We start from the raw sequence: 21,032 nt of genomic DNA on the forward strand, positions 1-21,032 counted from the left end.
ATTTTAATAACGTAATATGTGAGGTGCGCATTATGTTAACGCATGCGTGGAAAAAAAAAGCGAGGCTCCCAAACTAGCCGTAATTTGAATGCTGGAGATTAGAGTGGTGACAGTCTTTGCATAACTGTACACCTTGAAAGCTTGCAAGTCAACCTCCCAAAATCAGTAAACCACATGCTATGCATGTTTAAAATACATTAAATAAAAAAACAGCAACTTTCCAGCAGTTGAAATGTTACAAATCAGAGCTCATTCCATTGGATCAAATTCATTTTCAATGACCGTATGGTAGTTTAGCCTACTCACAATGCACCACGCCACTACCCATAATGCACCGTGCCGCCGAGATGCCCACTTCACTAATACCGTGACACCGTGATATTTTTGCTCACTGTTATCATGCTGTCAGATTCTAATATTGGCCCATGCCTAGCGGCAATGTAGAACCATATGAAAACACAGTCAATATATTTGTTTATATTCTGCAACATAATGAACATTACGCGACAAACAGGCAAATAAATACCCACATTAAAGTCTCCTTTCATTTAAATTAATGTTGATTTTGAAAAGGTTGGGTAACTGTCAAACATGGCAACACAGCTTGCACCTGTTGGTGTTCCAGCTGTTGGGTTGGAGGTGATTTCATTTATTGTCACTAAAGTGGCTCCCCCCTTGACTTTGCTCTGCTAATGTGACTTTAATGCCAGCCAAGCATGTTTAAACAATTTTGAAGTTGTAGACCTCTCCATGAAAAGATGGAGAAGCTACTGCAGGTGAGTGTGATCTTAGAGAAAGAAAGAAAGTGCAAAAAACAAGAAGATTAAAGTTCAGTGATTCCCCCCCCCCCCCCCCACACACACACCCTTTTTTTGCAATTAAGGAAAAACTGCTTATTTCCTTGCATTCTATTTTATTACTATTTTTTTTCCATAATGAGAAAAGCTGATGTGTGATTTGAGTTACAAGCATATGGTCATGGATTAAGTTAAATTAAGCGGCCGTAGCTCAGGGTGTAGAGACGGTCGTTCAGTAACCAGAAGGTCAGCTATTCGATCCCCGCTCTCCCCAAGTCATGTCCTTTGTCCTTGGGCAAGGCACGTCACACACATTGCCTCCAGTGCTGATCACACTGGTGTATGGAATGTGTAAATGTTTGGTGGTGGTCGGAGGGGCCGTAGGCGCACACTGGCAGCCACTCTTTCGTCAGCCTGTCCCAGGGCAGCTGTGGCTACTTAAGTAGCTTATCACACACCCCAGTGTGAATGTGTGAGTGCAAGAATAATGTATCCGTTCCATTGTAAAGCGTCTTTGAGTGTCTAATTGGATAGAAAAGCGTTATATAAATCTGATGCATTATAAGTCAAGGAATCACTGCTTAGTTACTGGTAGTTCTCCAGTATTTGCTGATTTCTACCCTTTGCCAGTGCTATCTTAGTTTATTTATCTGAACTTTAGATGTTATCTTCATATTCCTCAGACCCCTTGATCAAATTTCACTCTTTTCCTTGAGCGTTTTTGGTGCACTGGATGCAAAGTTTGATTGACCCTGGATTTGTGCTACACTATTCCACTATATTGAAACACTTCATCAGAAGAAAATGTATTCTGCAGTACGTCCTCACCACATAAATCAGTGTTTAAATTCACAAGTAATGGACAGACGAGGTTAAAATACAACCTTTTGGTTGGAATAAAAAAACGTATGTTTGGAGTTGCTCAATAAACATATGCTTAAAAATTCAAAATATTTTAGAGCTAGAGTTTCTATTTTTTCAAATTTTGATGCCAGTATTTTCCCTTTTAGTGAAAATGAATATCGGCTCCTAATATCGTTTATTGGCGTCCTGCCCAGTGCCGCCGCTACCCCTTTGGGTGCCCTAAGCTTAAAATTCGGGGGCACCGCTGTGGGCGCACACTCAACATCTACGCGACATACGCAGGGAGAGCACACACAGATAGCCTACTCACAATCGTGCTGCGGTCTTCGGTTGATGTGTGTCCATGGACGAAAAACGAAATAAAAGCGCTTTGTGGTGCGCTTCTGGAGGTCATATGGACTTAATAGTACCGGTAGTTGGTAAACTAATTGTGGACTCTGCGACAAACTCATCTCTTTGCAGCAGTGAGCGGGGGATATGGGGTATATGCCATGAAGGAGGCGGCACTTCCGATTTCCAGGTTTTCACACATCAGCTTTGTTTTTGTTTCCGGTTTGCGACGTGTGGGCCAGTACTTTCGCTTTCGCCTTTATGCTCCTCGGTTGCGCGTTCCCGTCGACGGGTGCGAGGCTGCGAGTGTGTAGTGCGTCTGTCTCAGTGTCTGAAGCATTTCAGAGAGCTGAGACGCCCTGCATGCTCCTGCTCATCGGCGGGAGCGCGCGTTTGGGGGGCGCAGGGGTGGGGGTGCGAGTGTTGGAACGTGGCCGGAAACGGCGCTGATGTGTAAAACCCGGAAGTCTGTGGCATCTACCCCGTTGTTCCTCGGATGAGTCCGGAGATACGAAGTAAATTCCATCTCACACCGTTACAGTCCTCATACAGATTTTGCATCGACATTTTCTGCCAAATTGTAGCAGTTGCATTTTTTTCTTTTCTTTTTAAAGGACCGTTTAACCGAGCTGTGCTGACTGGTAATTTTGTCTAACTCCGTCTGAGCGGTCATGTGACTGTCACATGACTAACAGCTTACTATTACTTTTAAACTCTTATAGTAATATTCATTGTTATAGTATTTGAAAACACAACTGCAAATGTCGAGTTATCCAAAAAATTATGTTTAACTCTTTCACTGCCAGACGTTTTCAGAAACGGGTTGTCCCCACTGCCAGCCGATTTAAGCATTTTGAGTGATCTTTCAAGGTCCACAGAAAATGTTGTGTTTGGACTATGGAAACACACATACTACCAAATGAAAGATTGGACTCTCAGCTTTCATCAGAAAAAAAAAGTTTGTTTCTACCTTATTCCGTTCTTCAGTAATCAACAATAGAAAATGGTTACTTTCACCGAAATTCTCTCTTTTGAAACAAAAAACGGAGAAAAAGAGCTTTTTGTGAAACGATGTTATTTCATGCACTCTAGTGAATTGTACACTTCTTTTTGTCCATGAATGATGCCACAAACACCTAAATAGTGCTTTACTTCTGTAAAACGCTTTCACCAACAATGAAAAAGTGTTTTTTGATTGCAAAATACGTTTTCCATTCAACAGTGTAACAATTTGACAAAACAATTTCGCAAACTATTTACAAATGTGTGCAACTGTGGTACTACTTACAATTATGTGGATGTTTCAAATACAGTTTTTCCTTTTGTAACGCTCTCCTGCGTGCAAGGAGACGCCAGGACTCGCACAACAGTTTACTTTCACTTTCACATTTGTCCGTTTTGCGTGCAAACGTTACACTTTCTTGACGGCCTTTTTTTCCGGGGAATAAAAAGCAAGTAGCAGACTGTACACACTTCCTCCGATGAATATGCATTGGACTCGGGGCACTCTCCGTCGTCCGATCGAATGTCCGCCTGTGCATGCTCGGTTGCGCTCCGCGTTACGACACCGTCATAGCCGCCGCGTCAGCGGTTCCAATTTCGCCGTCAAGCTCGGATTCACCTTCATCATCATCGAGGATGATCACCGTCGTCATCAATGTACTATTTTAGCATTGGTCGATGCCTTTCGTCTTGTAAGTGTAGAGCTGCTTGCAAACGCTCGCCATTGCCCGTTCCCTCCTCCATCTAGCTCCATCTAACGTCTTCTACTGCCGCGTCAATGCTTTCCAACCACGGAGTCACCCTCATCTTCATCATCGATGATGATCATTGTCGTCAACAATGTGCTTTTTCAGCGATGCTTTTGGTCTTTGAAAAAAACGTCTCGGGTGTGAGCTCCTCGCGACCGGCCGCCATTTTTCCTTTGTCTTCCATTCTCATCTCCTGCTCGACGCTCTAGCTCCGCCTCTACTGACGCCCACCCGATCTTGTCAAAAGAGAGTCATCGCTGCCCTCTAGGGGCCAAAAATAGTCATTAGGCACAACAGACAGACTTGAAACTTTCACCAGACATGCGGAAGGGTTTCCTCTACCCGTTTCCAAAAAAAAAAAAAAATCATTGGATGACGTCTTTTGACGTCATTGGCAGTGAAGCGTAGGTTTTTACTTGACGTCTTTAAACGTCAGTGGCAGTGAAAGAGTTAATATCACAATAGGTCATTATACGCTGCAGTTTTTTTTTTTTTTTAATTAAATGACGGTATTGAAAGGGACACCGTTGCCATATTTGGACACCCCGGGATACCGTATTATCGTTTTACCGGCCAACCCTAGTTGTATGCCATTTGTGCAGTTGGTTAGTTTATTGGCGCTGTTTGATTATAATTGGGCATGTTTTTGCTCTGCCATTGTACATTTGCATTGTCCTTAAAATAGTTCCATCAGGACAACATGAGTGGAACTGTTCTAAAAATAGTGATGGGACATTTTGATGTACTAAGAAGAATTAGAACAGAAGAAGGATGTTAACAAAAGATGATGGTACACGTTTCTTCTCTGCTAAATATTCATTTTGTCCGGTTTGGAGAATGAATGATTGAATAAAATAGATTGTGTTCGCTGGGGGGAAAATGCTCTTTACATTTACCCAAATATTAAAAAAAAAAAAATCATTTTAGAGCTGTAATATAAACTAGAAAAATTCCCGCGGAAATTTTGAATGGGACTGCTGACTCTTGCAAGGTGGAAAGCATGCGCTGAACCGTTTGCCAAATGTTGGTGTACTTTACCTCTTAATCTGTGTCAAACCACTTTTCTAGGGTGGATATTGATACGTGCTTCGCAACCAACAGCAGTCCCATAATAAGTATTGTTTGTAGTTTTAGTAATTTTAATAGTAGTAAAATGGCCAAGATGGCCGCCGACCCAGGTGGGCGAGGGGGAGAGAGTCCTTGGCGTACCTAATCAATTGGCCAAGATGGCCGCCGAACCGGGTGGGCGAGGGGGAGAGAGTCCTTGAAGTACCTAAATAATTGGCCAAGATGGCCGCCGCCCTGGGCGAGCGGAGTGGCGAGAATCCTGGGCGTACCTAATCAATTGGCCAAGATGGCCTCCGCCCTGGGTGGGCGGAGGGGAGCGAATCCTTGGTGTACCTAATTAATTGGCCAAAATGGCCGCCCCCCTGGGTGGGCAGAGTGGCGATAATCCAGGGTGTACCTAATCAATTGCCAATCCGTTACATTTAATAGAAAAAATAAAAATTAAAAATAATAATGTGTTATTTTTGAAAATGTATTTTAAAAAATGGAAATGAGCTGAACAGTTTAAAATTTAAACGATTGAAATCGGTCAAGAAATGTGGAAGTTAGGCATAATCCACATAAACTAAAAGTATCTTACTGTCCCTTTAAGAAACATGCACATTGACGCACACGCATTGGACTAACACGTTGGAGAGAGACGTCACGCACCAAGCCTCTCACGACTTAACGGTTCAAGATGCTTAAGGTGAAAATAAAGGTACTAAATGACACCTTAGCCAAATTAAAGGTAGTTTGTCTGAAAGAAGACACTTGTGACTACAAAATGTGAGAATTTGATGTCTAGTGAGCAAAGATTGTGGCCATGGTGACGAGTTGAAGTGATGTCACGCACCCACATTTGACAGACGCACACCTGCAACGAAAGCCTCTCACGACTTAACGGTTCAAGATGCAGATTCAAGAAATGGCTCGTTAGAACGGCAAGGGTTTGGGGAACACGAGCATGTTCTCATTTTCTTAATCGGATGAAAAATGACCAAATGAGAGCAGGTTGAAAACTTATGATTTATCAGAAATGAAGAGCGAAAGGCGCCTGAATTTAACATGGAAGAGATAGGCGAGTTGGTCCGACTTGTCCGAGCTAAAAGTGAAAATAAAGGTACTAAATGACACCTTAGCCAAATAAAAGTTAGTTTGTCTGAAAGAAGACACTCGTGACTACAAAATGTGAGAATTTGACGTCTAGTGAGAAAAGATTGTGGCCATAGTGACAACTTGAAGTGAAACTTTTGACTTTTGGCAAGAGATTTGTTGCTTCCCGGCACTCTAGCTAATTACCAAACAGAGTGTGTTAAAATGCTATATGACAAGCAAGCAGTCCCATAACTAGAAAAATTCCCGCGGAAATTTTGAATGGGACTGCTGACTCTTTGGTAATGAGCTGAACAGTTTAAAATTTAAACCACTGGAATCGGTCAAGAAATGTGGAAGTTAACCATAATCAACATCAACTAAAAGTATCTTACTGTCCATAAAAAAATGTAAATGAGCTGAACAGTTTAAAATTTAAACGACTGGAATCGGTCAAGAAATGTGGAAGTTAACTATAATCAACATCAACTAAACGTATCTTACTGTCCCTTTAAGAAACATGCACATTCACGCACGCACATTTGACTTGGAGACGTCACGCGCCCCACATTCCATTGAGATTGCATGAGAGAAGCACCCCTTGAACAAAAGCCTCTCACGACTTAACGGTTGAAGATACAGATTCAAGAAATGGCTCGTTAGAATGGCAAGGGTTTGGGGAACACGAGCATGTTCTCATTTTCTTAATCGGATAAAAAATGACCAAATGAGAGCAGGTTGAAAACTTATGATTTATCAGAAAGCAGTCCTCTCCATCCGCATGTTGACAGCATCCCACAGCAACCGCGCAAGCACCGGCATCCCATCGCTGTCACTGAGGTGTACCTTCCAGACATGATCAGAAATAAATATTATATATCTGCAAACATACTTTTGATAGGAGGAGCACTAATAAAATGTTTGTTTGTTTTTTGCAACAACTAATGTACTTACCCCGTCTCTACACCACAAGTGAAGCTGTGACAGCGGGAAGTGGCCAGCAACAGATAGGTAGCGAATACCTACAGTAACAAAGAAAATAAACATTATTAGTTCAAGAGTCCCGCTGAGACACAAAAATCAGAGCAGGAGGTGACGTAAAGAAAAGTAGAACTTTGTGTGTGAAAACAATTTTCAACATGGAACGTACCCATAATTGCTGCCACCCGGTGGTACTCCTGGCGTAAAAGGTCCTGCTGGGCCAGCTCGACGGTCAGACGAGGGGGGAAGTCCAGGACAACAACCTGCACAAAGTTTAAAAAAGTAAAATATACATCTGGAGCAAGATGAACTTTCATTAATATTCATCAACTGCTTAACTACGGGAAAAGGCTGAAATGTATTTTAAACAGAACATATTTGACATATCATGCAAGTACATACTTGAAATGTAAATGTATGAACTATATGAAGGAAATGTGTGAACTTACGTTGGGCCAGCGGCTGCAGACGGTGCGCAAGAACTGGCCAAAGTCAGCCGCTGCCTCAGCGATGGGGCGGCCCAAGTTGTTGCTGGGAGCCAAAATGCAGACCGCCTCGGGTGACCGAGGCAGAACAGCATTCAGCACCTCAGCACGCAACTCGGAGGCACTGGCACCCGGGGTGGACATCACGCCAAAAGAGAAATGTCCCTCCGGCAGCTTCACAACCCCATCGGCAATGGCTCGCAGGTGGGAGTCACCAACAACCAGGACAAACTATTAAAGAAAAAAAAAAAAAGAAGAAGTAATTGAAATTTTTTTTTTTTAAGTATTTAAAAAATAAAAAAAAAGACAAATGAAGGTTAATTTGTTTTACAGGCAGTTTATTATAAAACATACCTTGTTGTCCTGGTTCAGTGATGGAATGACCAGTTTGTGCCTCCGCCCAGTCACAGTTGAAACTGGCCATTCCCGAACTCTGTGGCGCCAGCCAGTGCCTCTGCCTAAAATGATGCACACACAGAATACCATGTCAAGTCTCACAACTTAAATTGCTGACAAAGCACAGTACAAGTTACACTTTGAGTGTATATGAACCTGCAAAATATTGGAATTTCTAAAATAATCGATTGTAAAACTGCTGCAGAAGCAATTAAAATAAAATGATGACTGACCTGGTACCAGAGCCTTGGCACCAACAGAGGACACCTAAAACATAGACATTACAATTGTAGGCATGTGCAGTCACCTTAATGCAGAGTAAAAAGCAAACATAGGTTGTAATGCTTAAGTTAGTTTCAATGAAAATTGACCAGGTCTTTTCTACATACAAGTGATGTTAATTCAGGCCAGGTTTATTAATGAAATTATTAATCACGAAAGAGATTCAAGGACTTAACTGATACTTTTGTTTGTGTCTGAAATACAGTCACAATTGATCAAATTTGGTAGAATTTTCTGATCAAATACATGAGCAAAAAGGCAGCAGATTGTACCAGCCTAACTTCACAACAGCACCATCTACTGATAAATGTAATGTACTCCAACTACTGTCAAGTGTTAAAACAATTATTGGCTTGACATTATCATTTCAACTGTTCCTCCCACAGTCATGCAATAGACCATGTCTGCAGTTATTAAATATAACATGTGAAATATCTGTGTCCAGGATAGGCATCTCACAAGTTTTTGATCAATGTTAGTGAGTTTATTTTAGACATCAGTAGTTTGAAAACTTCTTAGAATATTTGAAATCTTGTAGAAAACAGACTTCATCAAAATTCTATTCAGAATTATTTTGACATGAATAAAGCACTGCACAAATCACATGTCATACACTCTATATTCGTAAAACTGTGCCCCGATGAAGACAAGCTTGTGTTTAAACACGTTGGTAGTCCATTTTTAATAAAGGATTTTTTAACATTACTAATGAGTGTCTTGCATAAACAGACTGCTTTTTACACAAGCCTTTTAAGCTAATTTTTCTGCCTGATTCTATATTTGTAGCCTGAAATATTGTGTATTGCACATTAACAAAGAATTCAATAGAGGTAAAGTACATGCTGGGGTGCGCTGTTTGGCCTCAGTTCCAGAGCAGCAAGGTCCAGCTTCTTCCATTGGCGCTTGGCTGCCTCTGAACGCTTCCCCTTCCGCGGCATGCTGCTACAGCAAAGAAAAAAAACTTGCCATGACAAAGTCAAAAGTAAAGATTCAACATCAAATTTGTACTTAATCTCAGATGTGTATGAAGCATTAAAAGCGTACACTTCCGAAATCCCTCATTGGCGCCGCTTCGCTACACCGTCGACACGCCACTCAAACCCCCCCCCCCCACGTCGACGACAGACGAGACAAAAGCCTTACTGTATATTGTAGCAACGAGAGATGTACACAATTGAGATTTAGAGCCTACTCAAACTTTTCTTAGTTTTTTTTTTACTGCACATTAAAACTTTAATGTAACATCTGCTAGCTCTTTGCTAGCGCTAGCAGGTGCAGCTAGCATGTAGGCTACCATCTCTAGCACTTAACTTTTCCAATCTTGTTAAAACAGCAACATAACGTTCAAACACATCAAATACGTTTCAATACATCGCCAGTATTAACGTGATGTAGTTTAGGATGGGGAAAACTTGCAAAATCACACTTATTTAGCATTATTCACCAGACTACAAACAATTGCCTTGCAACTTACCTCAGACGAGATGAAATGGGAGGAGTAGGTTCTCGAGAAACTTCTAATTGGTGTCATTAAAGCGTCTCTCATTGGCCACAGCACAGACAAGCAGAAAACGAACCAATCAGGGAAAAGAGAGAAGACTAGATCCAACTATCATCAAGATTGGTTGCATTCCATTGAGATTGTATGACAGACGCACCCCTGGAACAAAAGCCTCTCACGACTTAACTCTTCAAGATACAGATTCAAGAAATGGCTTGTTAGAACGGCAAGGGTTTGGGGAACACGAGCATGTTGTAATTTTTTTAATCGGATGAAAAATGACCAAATGAGAGCAGGTTGAAAACTTATGATTTATCAGAAATGGAGAGAGGAAGGCGCCTGAAATTAACATGGCAGAGATAGGCGAGTTGGTCCGACTTGTCCGAGCTTAAAGGGAAAATAAAGGTACTAAATGACACCTTAACCAAATAAAAGTTAGTTTGTCTGAAAGAAGACACTCGTGACTACAAAATGTGAGAATTTGACGTCTAGTGACAAAAGATTGTGGCCATGGTGACGAGTTGAAGTGAAATTTTTTCAAATACATTATTTGGTTCCCGGCACTGGATGGCTAATTAGCCAACAGAGTGTGTGAGAAAGCTAATTCAGCCACTGTCTTTGAACCCGAACAGGGGGGGGGGGCTTTCATTCCTTAAAAAAGATTTCGACACTGAGCTAAAGATGGGAAAAATTCCTACAAAATGAGCTAAAATTCGTATCGGTCGGATAACGTATGCGCGCGCAGCGTGTCTTGGAAAAAGGTGCTTGAAGTGTGATTTTTTTCCCATTCATTCCCAATGGGGAGTTAATTTGGGAGTTTTTTGGGAATAGCGTCGCCAAGGTAACTGGGAATTCTTAGAAAAATAATAGCGCAGCGAGTCAGATCGAGCCGCATCGTTTGATACCTCATTTGTGCCGGTGCGATGTACGGTACGGGCCGCATTTTAGCGGAAAAATCGTGGAATAATATATAATAATAATAACTAGAAAAATTCCCGCGGAAATTTTGAATGGGACTGCTGACTCTTTGGTAATGAGCTGAACAGTTTAAAATTTAAACCACTGGAATCGGTCAAGAAATGTGGAAGTTAACCATAAGCAACATCAACTAAAAGTATCTCACTGTCCCTGAAAATGTATTTAAAAATATGTAAATGAGCTGAACAGTTTAAAATTTAAACCACTGGAATCGGTCAAGAAATGTGGAAGTTAACCATAATCAACATCAACTAAAAATATCTCACTGTCCCTTTAAGAAAAATGCACTTTCACGCACACACATTTGACTTTGTAAATGAGCTATACAGTTTAAAATTTAAACGACTGGAATCGCTCAAGAAATGTGGAAGTTAACCATAATCAACATCAACTAAAAGTATTTCACTGTCCCTGAAAATGTATTTAAAAAAATGTAAATGAGCTGAAGAGTTTAAAATTTAAACGACAAAAATCGGTCAAGAAATGTGGAAGTTAACCATAATCAACAGAAACTAAAAATATCTCACTGTCACTTTAAGAGCGCACACACATTTTTGACTTGGAGCCGTCACGCGCCCCACATTCCATTGAGATTGTATGAGAGACGCACCCCTTGAACAAAAGCCTCTCACGACTTAACGGTTCAAGATACACATTCAAGAAATGGCTCGTTAGAACGGCAAGGGTTTGGGGAACACGAGCATGTTCTCATTTTTTTAATCGGATGAAAAATGACCAAATGAGAGCAGGTTGAAAACTTATGATTTATCAGAAATGAAGAGCGAAAGGCGCCTGAATTTAACATGGAAGAGATAGGCGAGTTCGTCCGACTTGTCCTCGCATAAAGTGAAAATAAAGGTACTAAATGACACCTTAGCCAAATAAAAGTTAGTTTGTCTGAAAGAAGACACTCGTGACTACAAAATGTGAGAATTTGATGTCTAGTGAGCAAAGATTGTGGCCATGGTGATGAGTTGAAGTGAAACTTTTGGATTATTAATGAGCTGAACAGTTTAAAATTTAAACCACTGGAATCGCTCAAGAAATGTGGAAGTTAACCATAATCAACATCAACTAAAAGTATCTTACTGTCCATAAAAAAATGTAAATGAGCTGAACAGTTTAAAATTTAAACCACTGGAATCGCTCAAGAAATGTGGAAGTTAACTATAATCAACATCAACTAAAAGTATCTTACTGTCTCTTTAAGAAACATGCACATTCACGCACGCACATTTGACTTGGAGCCGTCACGCGCCCCACATTCCATTGAGATCGCATGAGAGAAGCACCCCTTCAACAAAAGCCTCTCACGACTTAACGGTTGAAGATACAGATTCAAGAAATGGCTCGTTAGAACGGCAAGGGTTTGGGGAACACGAGCATGTTCTCATTTTCTTAATCGGATAAAAAATGACCAAATGAGAGCAGGTTGAAAACTTATGATTTATCAGAAATGGAGAGAGGAAGGCGCCTGAAATTAACATGTACAAGACAGGCGAATTAGTCCGACTTCTCTTGCTTAAGGTGAAAATAAAGGTACTAAATGACACCTTAGCCAAATAAAAGTTAGTTTGTCTGAAAGAAGACACTCGTGACTACAAAATGTGAGAATTTGACGTCTAGTGACAAAAGATTGTTGCCATGGTGACGAGTTGAAGTGACGTCACGCACCCACATTGCATTGAGATTGAATGAGAGACGCACACCTCAAAGAAGAGCCTCTCACGACTTAACGGTTGAAGATACAGATTCAAGAAATGGCTCGTTAGAACGGCAAGGGTTTGGGGAACACTAGCATGTTCTCATTTTTTTAATCGGATGAAAAATGACCAAATGAGAGCAGGTTGAAAACTTATGATTTATCAGAAATGAAGAGCGAAAGGCGCCTGAATTTAACATGGAAGAGATAGGCGAGTTCATCCGACTTGTCCTCGCATAAAGTGAAAATAAAGGTACTAAATGACACCTTAGCCAAATAAAAGTTAGTTTGTCTGAAAGAAGACACTCGTGACTACAAAATGTGAGAATTTGATGTCTAGTGAGCAAAGATTGTGGCCATGGTGATGAGTTGAAGTGAAACTTTTGGAAGTACATTTATTTGTTCCCGCCACTCTAAAGTTAATTGCTCCACTCTGGCACTTGCAATACACAACAATGGGAGAAGGCTATTTGTCTGCTGTTTGCTCACTGTCTTTGAACCCGCACAGAGGGGAGAGCTTACATTCCTTAAAAAAGATTTCGACACTGAGCTAAAGATGGGAAAAATTCCTACAAAATGAGCTAAAATTCGTATCGGTCGGATAACGTATGCGCGCGCAGCGTGTCTTGGAAAAAGGTGCTTGAAGTGTGATTTTTTCCCATTCATTCCCAATGGGGAGTTAATTTGGGAGTTTTTTGGGAATAGCGTCGCCAAGGTAACTGGGAATTCTTAGAAAAATAATAGCGCAGCGAGTCAGATCGAGCCGCATCGTTTGATACCTCATTTGTGCCGGTGCGATGTACGGTACGGGCCGCATTTTAGCGGAAAAATCGCTGGAATAATATATAATAATAATAATAACTAGAAAAATTCCCGCGGAAATTTTGAATGGGACTGCTGACTCTTTGGTAATGAGCTGAACAGTTTAAAATTTAAACCACTGGAATCGCTCAAGAAATGTGGAAGTTAACTATAATCAACATCAACTAAAAGTATCTCACTGTCCCTGAAAATGTATTTAAAAAAAATGTAAATGAGCTGAACAGTTTAAAATTTAAATGACTGGAATCGGTCAAGAAATGTGTAAGTTAACCATAATCTAAAAATATGTCACTGTCACTTTAAGAGCACATACATTTTTGACTTGGAGACGTCACGCGCCCCACATTCCATTGAGATCGCATGAGAGAAGCACCCCTTGTACAAAAGCCTCTCACGACTTAACGGTTGAAGATACAGATTCAAGAAATGGCTCGTTAGAACGGCAAGGGTTTGGGGAACACAAGCATGTTCTCATTTTCTTAATCGGATAAAAAATGACCAAATGAGAGCAGGTTGAAAACTTATGATTTATCAGAAATGGAGAGAGGAAGGCGCCTGAAATTAACATGTACAAGACAGGCGAATTAGTCCGACTTCTCTTGCTTAAGGTGAAAATAAAGGTACTAAATGACACCTTAGCCAAATAAAAGTTAGTTTGTCTGAAAGAAGACACTCGTGACTACAAAATGTGAGAATTTGACGTCTAGTGACAAAAGATCGTTGTCATGGTGACGAGTTGAAGTGACGTCACGCACCCACATTGCATTGAGATTGAACGAGAGAAGCACCCCTTCAACAAAAGCCTCTCGCGACTTAACGGTTGAAGATACAGATTCAAGAAAGGGCTCGTTAGAACGGCAAGGGTTTGGGGAACACGAGCATGTTCTCATTTTCTTAATCGGATAAAAAATGACCAAATGAGAGCAGGTTGAAAACTTATGATTTATCAGAAATGGAGAGAGGAAGGCGCCTGTAATTAACATGTACAAGACAGGCGAATTAGTCCGACTTCTCTTGCTTAAGGTGAAAATAAAGGTACTAAATGACACCTTAGCCAAATAAAAGTTAGTTTGTCTGAAAGAAGACACTCGTGACTACAAAATGTGAGAATTTGACATCTAGTGACAAAAGATCGTTGCCATGGTGACGAGTTGAAGTGACGTCACGCACCCACATTGCATTGAGATTGAATGAGAGAAGCACCCCTTCAACAAAAGCCTCTCGCGACTTAACGGTTGAAGATACAGATTCAAGAAAGGGCTCGTTAGAACGGCAAGGGTTTGGGGAACACGAGCATGTTCTCATTTTCTTAATCGGATAAAAAATGACCAAATGAGAGCAGGTTGAAAACTTATGATTTATCAGAAATGGAGAGAGGAAGGCGCCTGAAATTAACATGGCAGAGATAGGCGAGATGGTCCGACTTGTCCGAGCTTAAAGGGAAAATAAAGGTACTAAATGACACCTTAACCAAATAAAAGTTAGTTTGTCTGAAAGAAGACACTCGTGACTACAAAATGTGAGAATTTGACGTCTAGTGACAAAAGATTGTGGCAGTGGTGACGAGTTGAAGTGTTATTTTTTGTTATACATTATTTGGTTCCCGGCACTGGATGGCTAATTAGCCAACAGAGTGTGTGAGAAAGCTAATTCAGCCACTGTCTTTGAACCCGAACAGGGGGGGGGGGGCTTTCATTCCTTAAAAAAGATTTCGACACTGAGCTAAAGATGGGAAAAATTCCTACAAAATGAGCTAAAATTCGTATCGGTCGGATAACGTATGCGCGCGCAGCGTGTCTTGGAAAAAGGTGCTTGAAGTGTGATTTTTTTCCCATTCATTCCCAATGGGGAGTTAATTTGGGAGTTTTTTGGGAATAGCGTCGCCAAGGTAACTGGGAATTCTTAGAAAAATAATAGCGCAGCGAGTCAGATCGAGCCGCATCGTTTGATACCTCATTTGTGCCGGTGCGATGTACGGTACGGGCCGCATTTTAGCGGAAAAATTCGCTGGAATAATATATAATAATAATAATAACAACAAGAAAAATAAACCACTGTCCTAGGTAGAATAACAATATGTGCCTGCTTGCTTCGCAAAGCAGTCCCATAACAACAAGAAAAATAAACCACTGTCCTAGGTAGAATAACAATATGTGCCTGCTTGCTTCGCAAAGCAGTCCCATAATAATAATAACGACAAGAAAAATAAACCACTGTCCTAGGTAGAATAACAATATGTGCCTGCTTGCTTCGCAAAGCAGTCCCATAATAACGACAAGAAAAATAAACCACTGTCCTAGGTAGAATACTAATATGTGCCTGCTTGCTTCGCAAAGCAGTCCCATAACTAGAAAAACGACAAAAATAAACCACTGTCCTAGGTAGAATACTAATATGTGCCTGCTTGCTCCGCAAGCAGTCCCATAATAAACCACTGTCCTAGGTAGGATAACAATATGTGCCTGCTTGCTCCGCAAGCAGTCCCATAATAAACCACTGTCCTAGGTAGGATAACAATATGTGCCTGCTTGCTCCGCAAGCAGTCCCATAATAATAATAAGCCAATTTTCTAGGAATAGTAATATGTGCTGCTTGCTATGCAAAGCAGTCCCATAATAATTTACGCAACAATAAACCCCTTTCTGTAGGATAGTAATATGTGCTGCTTGCTTGCTACGCAAAGCAGTCCCATAATAACACCAATAAACCACTGTCCTAGGTAGAATAACAATATGTGCCTGCTTGCTTTGCAAGCAGTCCCATAATAATAAACCCTTTTTTCTAGGAATAGTAATATGTGCTGCTTGCTACGCTCAGCAGTCCCATAATAAACCACTGTCCTAGGTAGAATGACAATATGTGCCTGCTTGCTTCGCAAGCAGCAGCTGCGCTGCTGCTCCGCAAGCAGTCCCATAATAAACCACTGTCCTAGGTAGAATAACAATATGTGCCTGCTTGCTCCGCAAGCAGTCCCATAATAAACCCATTTCCTGGGTAGAATAACAATATTTGCAGCTTATCTTTTATTATTACATTATAGTGCGGTGATTTCACATCTACCGTACACAAGTTGAAAGACTCTGGCAGGGTCTGATATTAAGCCTTTCATGGGCCAAGTTGTCATGGCCCTGCCTGAACTTGCACTGAGCCTGATTTGAAATAATACTTAACGAAATTCATAAATACATAAGTAGGCCTAACTGTGGATGAAATAGTGAAGCGTGTAGTCTCAGCAGCTGAAATGTCACGTTAGTACAGGTGAACAAGGTAGTCGCTTAAAAACAAAACCCTACACTCTCCACTCCCTAGCAATGTTGTTTAAAACAGTACCTAACAAAATTCATAATTTTATACAGTCTCCTCCAAAAGTATTGGAACAGAAAGGTCAATTTATTTATTTATTTTTTTCCTGATCAAAAGATGAATAATAGACAAACGTTCAGAATTCCAGCTTTTTCTTCATGGTATTTACATTTTTAGATGTGTTAAATTATGTGAGCACTTTTTTGTATTAAGTCAAGTTTATTTATATAGCCCTTGATCACAAAAGTCTCAAAGGTCTTCACATGCCTACAGTTGACAAATATAAACCCACCCACTTTAAGTTAGCAAAAATATTAGAACATTATTACGTTAATTAACTTAAAGTGAATTGCATTTAATATTTGGTGGCATAACCCTTATATCAGGGGTGTCAAACATACAGCCCGCGGACCGGATCAGGCCCACAAAGAGGTTTAATCCTGCCGTGAGATGGTTTTGTAAAGTAAAAAAAAAGTAATGTAATGTTGGAGCAATTACTCATCTGGCCACAATTAATGCATATACATTTGTAATTTCATAAGAAATCCTCAGCTGAGCAGTCCGACTTGTACACTGAATTGCTTTAGACATCATTATTTTACACGCGACTTAAACTTAGGGTTTGTTAAAAAAACATAGACCAACCTAAATCAACCAACATTAACTTGCTGCTGAATACGACACACATTCAATTCCTGGTATTACAAACACATATAACAAGGATTAACATCCTTATAACTTTATTAACTGTTCCACACAATGCATTCTGTGAACAATATGCAAAACAGGTAGCTACAACACGTCCGGAACTCATACAGGCAAAGTGCTGCCGCGTTCCATTTGCATTTATGTTATTTTTTGGGACAATATATTTTGCAGTTGCACCCCGCAATTTAGGGCAGACCTGCAAATAGCAAAAATCTGCGTATAATTGTCAGCAATTGTTTTGAAGTTACTGTATATACCATCATTTTACTGATCCGGCCCACTTGGTAATATATTTTCTTCCATGTGGCTTCTGAGCAAATATGAGTTTGACACCCCTGCCTTAGACACATGATGGCGGAGCAGAATTTCCTTAAAGCCATCCACAAGTCACTATCCATAGCCTGTAGCTTCATCAAACCTTGATGTAGCCACCACCAGAGTTGCATTGCGCTTGGCCTGTCAGTACACTTAGGCTGCCTCACCAAAAATACATGTTAGAGCTCCTTCTTCAGCTTGATGACATCCCTCAATGCCGGTGTCCACCAATTGGTTCAGTGTTTGCGACCATGTATGGCATCAACCAGCTTATGGCCAGAACTCTAGTCGGCTGCATCAACAACAGCAGCAGTGAAATGTCTACCTAGGGATTGGCACTCTTTCTGACGGGATCCAGCTGAATGTTCCCAATAGCTAGATTTACAAAAGCTATCAGAAATTTTGATGAAAATACAATTGTCATGGATGTATTGCTTTTGTTGCTTACTTTTCTGTGCCCTCGAATTATGTACTAGTGGCATACAAAGGAGTAAACATGAGAGAGGAACAAAGAGAAACGAGGAAATATGGAGCACCCAATAGTGAAACATAAGGCGTGGAATGCTGAGAGCGTTGCTTGTGGGGAAAAATGGCGTCCCACCGTATTTCATTGCATCGCTGTGTCCTCATCTCACTTTTCGCTGCTCTATCTTTGTCCTCACCATTCTCTTGTTTACCGACTCTTTTTCATGTACCCTCTTTCCATTTCATGATTGTGTTCCTTTTATTCCATTTGCATCCTTTCGCTTCCTGTGCCCTCGCCACCTCCACCCCCATCGGCTTTTTACATACACACTCATCCTTTAGCAGTGATGGCAGTTAATCTATTTGGCTGAGCACAGAGTGTCTGCAGCGCTACATGAACATAGCTACACAGGATGTATGTGTGTCTGCATGTGAGTGAGATGCGTTGCTTTCTGTATGTGTCGGCTACTCACTCTTACACTCTTCCCCGGATTATGAATGAATGTGCATGTGCGGCAGATGCAGCTTGCCACTAGCTTGTGCTGGCTTGCATATAACTATGCCATATGCCTCTGTGAATGAGTGTGACTACAACTGGTGTGTAGAGTAACATGTTTGCTTTGTGTGCTCCCCTACCCAACTCTCCCCACCCATGTGCCTCAGAAGCCCTTCATTAACTAAACATGACCCTTAAGAGCACGATTAGCCTCATTTCAAGACAGGATGTCGGAAGCCATCAACCGGGGGGGGTTCCATTACTGTAATTGCCTACAGGGAGGAAGGAGGGCGGATGGGAAGAAAGGATGCATACATGGATAAAAAAAAAAGAGAAGAAAATGAGTGGGATGAAGAAAGCTAGGAGGCGGAAGGCTGTCAACGATTCTTAGATGAAGTGAGGGAGTGTGTGAACAAGAGCAAAGATATGTGGCTGAGAGAGGGGGGAGTCAGATGATGGTATGAACAGATACCCTATATGAATGCATAGTTCCTTCCCATGCATCCCCCCCTGTGTCTGCCTTCACAGTTGGTATGGCCCTCTGACAATAAAACCACCTCCAGTGAGTCTTGATGTAGTACTTGCACACGCTTCTCCGGGGTTCACTTAAGTCACTGGCCTGCTTTCAGACAGAAAAGGGCTGCAGGCACAAACGCCATGCCGGCCAGACAGGGCACGGAGAACACGCCCCAGAATGGCGGCCACTGTCACCACCACCGCCGCCCTGGCACAGAACGACACAGAAGGATGGAAAAAAAAAAAGGGCGACGCAGGTCTTTCCTGTGTTGTCAAATCCCAGAAACCCTGGGCACAGACAAAGAAAATAAACATTTTTTTTTTTTAAATCCACCTGGGTTTTCACATGTCCTCTTTTTTTGCCAGGCAGCCACTGAGCATGAGTGAGTATCGCCCACACACGAATCTACGCACACATTGTCGGACAGGTATCTGCTTTGTCTCACACAAATTTCATCTATCTGTCTTCTTTGCTCTTTTCTTTGCTTGTATGACAGTATTGATCACTGACAAATGCAATATAGCGTAAAGACTTAAGATTTAATTGATTGAAAATGTTGTATTATAAGAAGATCAACACATGTGCTTGCATATGTATGTGTATGGCTATGTGACCAGGAGGTGTAGTGTGGGGTTTATTCTTTTCACACACGCACACTTAGGGCAGCTCTTTGTGTCATGGCAAGTGAGGGCACTCACTAGCATGATGCCACACACAAATCATGTGGTTCTGCCATTATTTTCACTTTTAAACGCTGTTCTTGTACCATACTCATATATTGAATATCCATGGAACACATTTCGTGACAAAGTGATGAATTTGCCTGCAAGTGCCAATAGGCCGCTTTCAGGTGCAGACCAGCTATCAATGAAAGAAGGCCTGTATGAGCTGGCACATTGAACCGGCAAATGTGTGTCCGTTAAGAACCGTGAGAACACACACACATCACTTACTGAAGTTGCATGGCTTTATAATGGACACTTTTTGTCTACAATTAAGAAAAATTGTTGACGTTCTTCAGATATCCACAAAATGTGCGATTAACAAAGACAATAGCAGAAACTTCCATCTGTTGTATTTTTCATTGATTTAAAGACTATCCACCCTCATTTTGACCTGTGTAATGTCCTTACACTCTTAAGCATGTATCTCTTTTTTTCCCTGTGGTTGTGCTGGTGAAGCTTCTTGGCTTTTATATAGTCAATTGGCTGTGAATGCTCACTGTGCTTAGTAGGTCTCAGAGGCTGCACAATATAAGGGTGGGGCATCCAGAAAACATACATCCTAAGCCACTTTAAATACAATGTTGACTGTTTGACATTTGTCATATGTTCTTTTCATGTTTTCCTTTTTCTTTGCTTTAACTTGATGTATATTCTGCTTTACACTGGCTTTATTTGACAGCCTGTACATGTGGAATAATTGAAGCATCAGCAGTCTCACAACTGCTTCGTCTTGGACTGGAGAACAATGTCACTGTGAGCCGTCATGTACTGACCAAATTATTCATGATATTAATGCCTTGTCATTGTTTCTCAGATTATTTCAAACAAATTTCCCAATTTCCACATGTAAAGCATGATCCTTCAGTAGGAAGTCATTGTTTTTTTTTATTCATCTGTGACAATTCCTTCATGTATTTGAGGAAAATGAACATAGAGGATTTGTATATCAGACCTATGGTGCTTTTGGCCACCACTAATGGCTATGTTGTCAATATGTGTTTGGCACAAAAAATGAGCGAATTGAGCTGGCATCAAAACAACCGCACCGAAAAATGGTTCTGCTTCTTATTGCAGTTCATTTGAGGTATGAATGCAGCAGAGACACTACTGTGTTTCTCAACGTGTCACTGCTGCTTAAGATTCTGGCCGAATGAGCAGCTGCTCTCGCATTGCCTGTTTCTATAAGAGATGTATAATTTTCTCTTCAAACAATTACAGGAATAATAATTAGACAGCTCACAGAGACAAAGACGACGATAGAGTTTGAGTGTTTTTTTATGTACACTGGCTGACTAGTATCACCTGTGTACATACCAGTGTATCACATCTATATCAGGACAACTAATGCACAGGCTCTTTTTTATTTTTAAAAGCCATTTAAAATTGTCTATACGCTATTACTATTGTTTTTCACCAGCAGAGCATATCATGGCTCATACATGGTTAGTGCAACGACCACATATAACACATAT

General features: G+C 41.0%; 2 protein-coding genes across 9 annotated transcripts in view; one reads left to right on the top strand and one right to left on the bottom strand.

Annotated features, from left to right (window-relative positions):
* The window catches only part of nup93 (nucleoporin 93), a 60,579-nt gene that overhangs the window by 4,512 nt on the left and 35,035 nt on the right, over positions 1–21,032 (top strand). Inside the window, exon 1 of one of the 3 annotated variants that reach the window (XM_077568880.1) lies at positions 18,914–19,217. The exons of the other annotated variants lie outside the window; for them this stretch is intronic. The gene's annotated coding sequence lies outside the window, so the exon portion shown is untranslated. Of the gene's footprint in view, positions 1–18,913; positions 19,218–21,032 lie in introns of those variants that run through there. 3 annotated transcript variants of the gene reach the window in all.
* On the bottom strand, positions 6,618–18,321 carry LOC144053768 (uncharacterized). Of its 6 annotated transcripts, none has more exons than XM_077568571.1 (8): positions 18,296–18,321; positions 8,868–8,970; positions 7,980–8,013; positions 7,705–7,808; positions 7,315–7,581; positions 7,035–7,128; positions 6,839–6,906; positions 6,618–6,730 (listed from the first exon to the last, which is right to left on the bottom strand). In XM_077568571.1, exons 2-8 carry the CDS (start codon positions 8,964–8,966, stop codon positions 6,641–6,643), a joined length of 756 nt encoding a protein of 251 aa, XP_077424697.1. In that variant the 5' UTR covers positions 8,967–8,970; positions 18,296–18,321; the 3' UTR covers positions 6,618–6,640. The 6 variants fall into 6 exon arrangements, with proteins under 6 accessions (XP_077424697.1, XP_077424694.1, XP_077424698.1 ...); XM_077568568.1 differs by lacking the exon at positions 18,296–18,321 and adding an exon at positions 9,503–9,745 and having other exon boundaries at positions 8,872–8,967; XM_077568572.1 differs by lacking the exon at positions 18,296–18,321 and adding an exon at positions 9,503–9,745 and having other exon boundaries at positions 8,868–8,967.

This window comes from Vanacampus margaritifer, chromosome 6, assembly GCF_051991255.1.
Source record: "Vanacampus margaritifer isolate UIUO_Vmar chromosome 6, RoL_Vmar_1.0, whole genome shotgun sequence".
NCBI classification, from domain to species: Eukaryota; Metazoa; Chordata; class Actinopteri; order Syngnathiformes; family Syngnathidae; genus Vanacampus; species Vanacampus margaritifer.